The sequence below is a fragment of the Cryptomeria japonica genome, chromosome 8 (genome assembly GCF_030272615.1).
Source record: "Cryptomeria japonica chromosome 8, Sugi_1.0, whole genome shotgun sequence".
In the NCBI taxonomy this organism is placed as follows: domain Eukaryota; kingdom Viridiplantae; phylum Streptophyta; class Pinopsida; order Cupressales; family Cupressaceae; genus Cryptomeria; species Cryptomeria japonica.
The window spans coordinates 25,487,095-25,492,635 of NC_081412.1; the positions used below are offsets into that span (position 1 = coordinate 25,487,095).

The 5,541-nt window shown below is 36.8% G+C and overlaps 1 protein-coding gene across 4 annotated transcripts; it reads left to right on the plus strand.

The window, feature by feature from the left end:
- Positions 1 to 249: 249 nt before the first annotated feature.
- LOC131078562 (ribulose bisphosphate carboxylase/oxygenase activase, chloroplastic) lies at positions 250 to 5,127 on the plus strand. 4 transcript variants are annotated; one of them, XM_058016295.2, is made up of 7 exons: positions 250 to 538; positions 2,082 to 2,416; positions 2,672 to 2,777; positions 2,883 to 2,968; positions 3,313 to 3,785; positions 4,032 to 4,317; positions 4,721 to 5,127. In XM_058016295.2, the coding sequence occupies exons 1-7, from the start codon at positions 494 to 496 to the stop codon at positions 4,722 to 4,724; spliced, it is 1,335 nt and encodes a 444-aa protein (XP_057872278.1). In that variant the 5' UTR covers positions 250 to 493; the 3' UTR covers positions 4,725 to 5,127. The 4 variants fall into 4 exon arrangements, with proteins under 4 accessions (XP_057872278.1, XP_057872276.1, XP_057872277.1 ...); XM_058016293.2 differs by having other exon boundaries at positions 310 to 538; positions 4,032 to 4,313; XM_058016294.2 differs by having other exon boundaries at positions 382 to 538; positions 2,070 to 2,416.
- Positions 5,128 to 5,541: the final 414 nt, after the last annotated feature.

Sequence of the window (5,541 nt, forward strand, 5' to 3'; positions counted from 1 at the left end):
TCAAGTTTTCCTTCTTCCTCCCTTCTGAAAGGTAATATGAGGTCATCAGAGCTATGGCACCCACATATGTGTCGTGTTATTCAATCTTCAACGTAAGCCTAAATTATTGAAGATCATATTCATGAAAAGCAAGCTCAAATAATTGAAAGTAATTAGGTAATTAGTTTGCCTTTGTGTGGCCGAGGACTTGGTTAAACATTGCAATTGGTGCTTTATCCTCAGATCCCGTTCTGTGGCTTAAAAAGTTCCCGGCCATTCATTGCATTATCGTGTAAATTTTTTTTTTTTAAAGAGATAAAAGAAAAGAAAATGAAGACAAGGATTGGTGGCTTAGATTCATGGGCTTGGAGATTGGGTCTGTTGCTATAAAGAGACTGAAATTCCATCCCTATACATCTCGTGGATGGTCTTCAGTGATTCAGAGATTGCATTTATCTTCAACAACTCGTAGGTCTGCACTTCCTGTAAAGGAAGAAACAGGAAAGAGCGCACCATGGCCACTTCTGTAGCTGCTGTTGGTTCCATCAATATGACCCAGGTTAAGTTCATTATTTCAAAATTTTCTATGTTTTGCAGCAACCCAGTTTGTATATATGCATTTTGAAGCAATCCAGTTCCCCTGAATATTTGTTTTAATTGATTTTTTTTTTCATTCAATAGATTCATGTTGCATCGACCCAATTCACTATAATATGTCCATTATAACATCTCTTTATGGATTTTACACCAACCCAACATGCCTCTGTGTATTTTTAAGCAGTTCAAATTGGTCCTGTTTTAGTGGAGTCGTGTAATGCACCAATCTAGTTCATTGTGGTATGTCTACCGCTACATCTCTTTGTATGGTCCGCATCAACTCATTTGCATTTGAAGTAACCCAGTTCACCACTCTGAATTTTGGAGTAACCCAATCCATTATAGCATGTTCATTTAAGGTAATTCATTCTATATGGCATAATATACAGGACCCAAGTCCTCCCCACCACATGTAGCAAGGACAATTGGAGGTAGGGATCATAGTTGTAAAAGTATATCTGTAAATCATGTAACCATATAGTTGAAGTTTAACTATGTTTAATCTATATAAGCCCATGTGCAATTTATGTTTCTATCTGAAAATAATCCATGTTCTGTGTCAACCCAATTCATTATAATCTAGGTTAAATAACCATAGAACATCTAGAGGTATAGGTGGACCTTAATGTAATGTATGTGTTCACCACCCAATGAAGGGTGTGTGCAGTCATGAACACTTGAGGCTAGAATCTAACTTATGACAATGGGTATGCTCAACTTATAATCATCTATAGGCCCATTCCTAAGCTCAGGTTCAATATACCCAAACCCATTAGTGTTCAATTTGTGTGACTCTGTTACCAGAAACGGGATGGTACCCTGCCATTTCCCGTTTCAACGGATGAAACCTGTTTCAACCTTCGAGAAACCGGTTTCTCAGCGGTGCCAGAAATTTAAGAATGTTTTTCTTTACTTTTTCTAAATATTCATCTAAAATTTCTGCAGAGTGCAGATTTTTTAACTCTTTTTTTCTAAGTTTTTCAAAATGTTCATCAAACAATGTGGATTTTTCAACTTTCTAAATATTCACGGGAGTTGGGCGTTTGATTTTTGAAGAGTTTTTTCTAAAAAAAATTCAGAAATTATGAAGTAAATTCTATAAGTTATTTTAAGTAAAAAAGATACTATAATTTTGGTTTTTTTTAAAAGTAATTTACATAATATAAGTTGTTTTAGAAATAAATATTTTATACAAGTTTACTTGTAATTAGAATGTATTTTAGGAATTTAAATTTTCCGTTTCTGGTTGGGTTTCCGTTTTGTTTCTCGTTTCTCATTTCTGACAACATAGGTATTGGACTATAAATTATAAATTATGACAATGGGTATGCTCAACTTGTAATCATCTAAAGGCCCATTCCTAAACTCAGGCTCAGTATACTCAAGCCCATTAGTGTTCAATCTGTATATTGGACTGTACTGTAAATTACTCATATGATGCATGAATTTCATCAGCATAAAATCAATTTGTCGTGACAATTTTTGTTTCTTAGTGCTCTTCACAGACCATGGCATTGTCAAGCAGTGGCCAGGTATCATGCCCAAAGACTTTGGGTTCAAGTTACTCCTCCTTCTTTGGCTCTAGTGTTAGAAAGTCCTCTTCAAATCCAATGAGACATGGAAAGCCCAATAACAACTTCAAAGTTTGCGCTGAGATAGACGAGAAAAAGCAAACTGATAAGGACAAGTGGAAGGGGCTCGCCTATGATATTTCAGATGACCAGCAGGATATCACTCGAGGAAAGGGACTGGTTGACAGCCTCTTTCAGGCTCCCATGGGAGATGGTACCCACCATGCTGTTTTGAGCTCCTATGAATATCTCAGCACTGCCCAACGCACGTAAGTTTCTACACTGCAAAATCAATTATTTGTGCTTACATATCAGTCATAAATGTTATGGTGTCAATTTTCTTGGGTGGTACATCGTCTAATATCAACTAGGTGAAATTCATAATCATATATAGAGATAGAAATGCTGGATGAGTGGACACAAAAACATTGGGAATGTGCCCGCCCATTCCCACATTTCAGACATATTTTTATACATACACCTTTTGCTATAATCTGACAGTGCTAATTTGATCCTATAAACAGACTTTTATGGGACAACACTAAGGATGGGTATTACATTGCTCCTGCTTTCATGGATAAGTTGGTTGTTCATATTGCCAAGAACTTCATGAGTTTGCCAACCATAAAGGTAATAGAGATTTGAATCATTTTTTTGGATTCAAGAACCGTGATTAAATTCTTTGGACAATCTATTTTGCTATTATTTATGATGTATGTGTCTTATTTATTTCAGATTCCTCTCATTTTGGGTATATGGGGAGGCAAGGGTCAAGGAAAATCGTTCCAATGTGAGCTTGTTTTTTCAAAGCTGGGGATTAAGTGAGTCAACTTTTCCTTCCCTTTGGATCACGATGTTTGCGCAAAGCTTTGTTTATAGTTCATCAATGAATTTCTGCATGAATTTGAGGATAGTGACGTCTTATAATTTCTTCCATAGGGAGTTGCATAGAGTCGTTTTAATGGAAATCAGTCTTGGATTGGACAATTGAGTTTGCTTCTAGGTTTTATTAGATTTTTGCATCTAAAATGGGGATTGTGTTTAGTTTTTTCAATTTGAGAGAAAGATTGCGCATAACACACAAGGTATGTAAATCATAAGTTCTGTCCCTGTGAAGAGTAATTTGTGTTTAAATGTGAATTTTTCTTTTATGATTTGTATACAGTCCAATCATGATGAGTGCGGGAGAGCTTGAAAGTGGAAACGCGGGAGAGCCTGCAAAGCTAATTAGGCAAAGATACCGTGAAGCAGCGGATATGATTAAGAAAGGGAAGATGTGCGTCCTCTTCATCAATGATCTTGATGCAGGGGCGGGAAGAATGGGAGGCACAACTCAGTATACAGTGAACAATCAAATGGTGAATGCCACACTCATGAACATTGCAGATAATCCCACTAGCGTTCAGCTACCTGGCATGTACAACAAGGAAGACAATCCCCGTGTTCCCATTGTTGTGACAGGAAATGACTTTTCAACTCTGTATGCCCCATTGATTCGTGATGGTCGTATGGAGAAGTTCTATTGGGCTCCAACCAGGGAAGACAGAATTGGAGTCTGCAATGGAATTTTCTCCTCAGACAATGTTTCTGAAGAGGCCGTTGCCACGATTGTGGATTCTTTCCCTGGCCAGTCAATTGGTAAGTGTACTCATAACAGCTTTTGCCAAAATCTACAAGTAAATTTTTTCCCCCAAGTGTCTAGTATTGCAAGAAGGACGAATTCAGTGTTTGGCCTAAAATGTTTTCCTTGTGTACATAACCTGGCTAATCCCAATTTCTACTTGAACTAAATGGTAGTAACTAGTTACAGTTATACCCAAAAGTCTGTAAATTTATGCGAAATAGTCAACATGTACTAAGTCTGATTTGAACCGACTGTTGCAGATTTCTTTGGTGCCATAAGAGCGAGGGTATATGATGATGAGGTGAGAAAGTGGATATCAGAAGTTGGGGTAGAGAGCATTGGGAAGAAGCTAGTCAACTCAAGGGATGGTCCTCCAACCTTCCAGAAGCCTACAATGACACTCGAGAAACTTCTTGAGTATGGAAACATGTTAGTTAAAGAGCAAGAGAATGTGAAACGCGTGCAATTGGCTGATAAGTACATGTCTCAAGCTGCTCTTGGGGACGCTAATGAGGATGCCATTAAAAGTGGTGCCTTCTATGGTCGGTAATTTCATTTTCCATTTTCCAAGAATCTGTGACCTAAACATGAATCGTTGCTTGTACTAATAGAAGCAACAATTTCAATAAAAAAAAGTACTTTGTATTGATAAGCTTCAATGACTAAGTTGTTTAAGAGATTTGGGTTGGTACAATGAATCAATGATAGATTTTTCTATCTGAGTATATTATCCAATGTACTTTGATCTTACGGTAAATCCTTGAGAATGTGCCTATGGTGCTTGATAAGAGCAACAGATGACATGCCCTTTACTTTTAGGCTTCTAGGCCAACATCACTTAAAACAATAATATTACTGTTAAAGAATTTGTATGTAGCTCAAACTTGAGGAGCTGTGCAAACAGAGAGTCAGAAATAGATGAATGTTGCTTTTGTTGTGGTAATTGCAGGTAAGGCTGCACAGCAAGTGAACTTACCCGTCCCTGAAGGTTGCACAGACCCAAATGCAGAAAATTTCGACCCAACAGCAAGAAGTGACAATGGAACCTGTGTGTACAACTTCCAGGAGTAACAAGAACACGCTTTAGCATTAAGGAGACTGAGAAGTGCCGATGAAGTTACTTATTTACCTGGCATAGATATACTTAATTGTAAAGCATTAGATGCCACTAGTTACCTAAATGAGGTCCTCATATCAGATAGCATGTCTAGAAGAGGAGAATGTATGTTTGAACTCTTATTCGACTAGATGTATGTTTGAACTCTTATTCGACTCCAGTTCTTTTAACAATTTGAAGTTGTGGATTCAATGTTTGGGAAGGCGTAAGATTTAATGTTAAAGGTCTAGTTTCTGTTATTGCATATGTGGAAGTCAGAATCCAAGTCCGGATTGAGTAAATTTCATCTGAATTTACATTTGACAAACACGTTTATGAATCTTTATGACTTTTGAGAAGTACTTCCATATTAGAGTTCTTAGTTGCTACCATCCGCTATTTTAGATACATTTATGAAAAAACAAATCAGATCTCCATCAAAAGGCCACCTATAACTTAATATTTGTAAAGGTGAAATTTATATATCCCTACTAATTTCCATTTAGTTTTGGGCTGATTTGGTGGAATGCCTTAATAGAATTACATATTGACAAATAGTGTAAGGTTGGGCCCATTCCTCACTTTTACTTATTCTTCATCTTTAGTCTATACGTATCTACTCTTACCTTTTATATATTTTTTATTTATTACATCCATCATAGTCATATACAAGA

Excerpts from the sequence above, each read along its gene's own strand:
- LOC131078562 (XM_058016292.2), top strand. The coding sequence starts at position 494 with ATGGCCACTTCTGTAGCTGCTGTTGGTTCCATCAATATGACCCAG. Across the intron at positions 3,786-4,031 it reads TTTCCCTGGCCAGTCAATTG|ATTTCTTTGGTGCCATAAGA; the intron begins GTAAGTGTACTC and ends CGACTGTTGCAG. Across the intron at positions 4,314-4,720 it reads TAAAAGTGGTGCCTTCTATG|GTAAGGCTGCACAGCAAGTG; the intron begins GTCGGTAATTTC and ends TGGTAATTGCAG.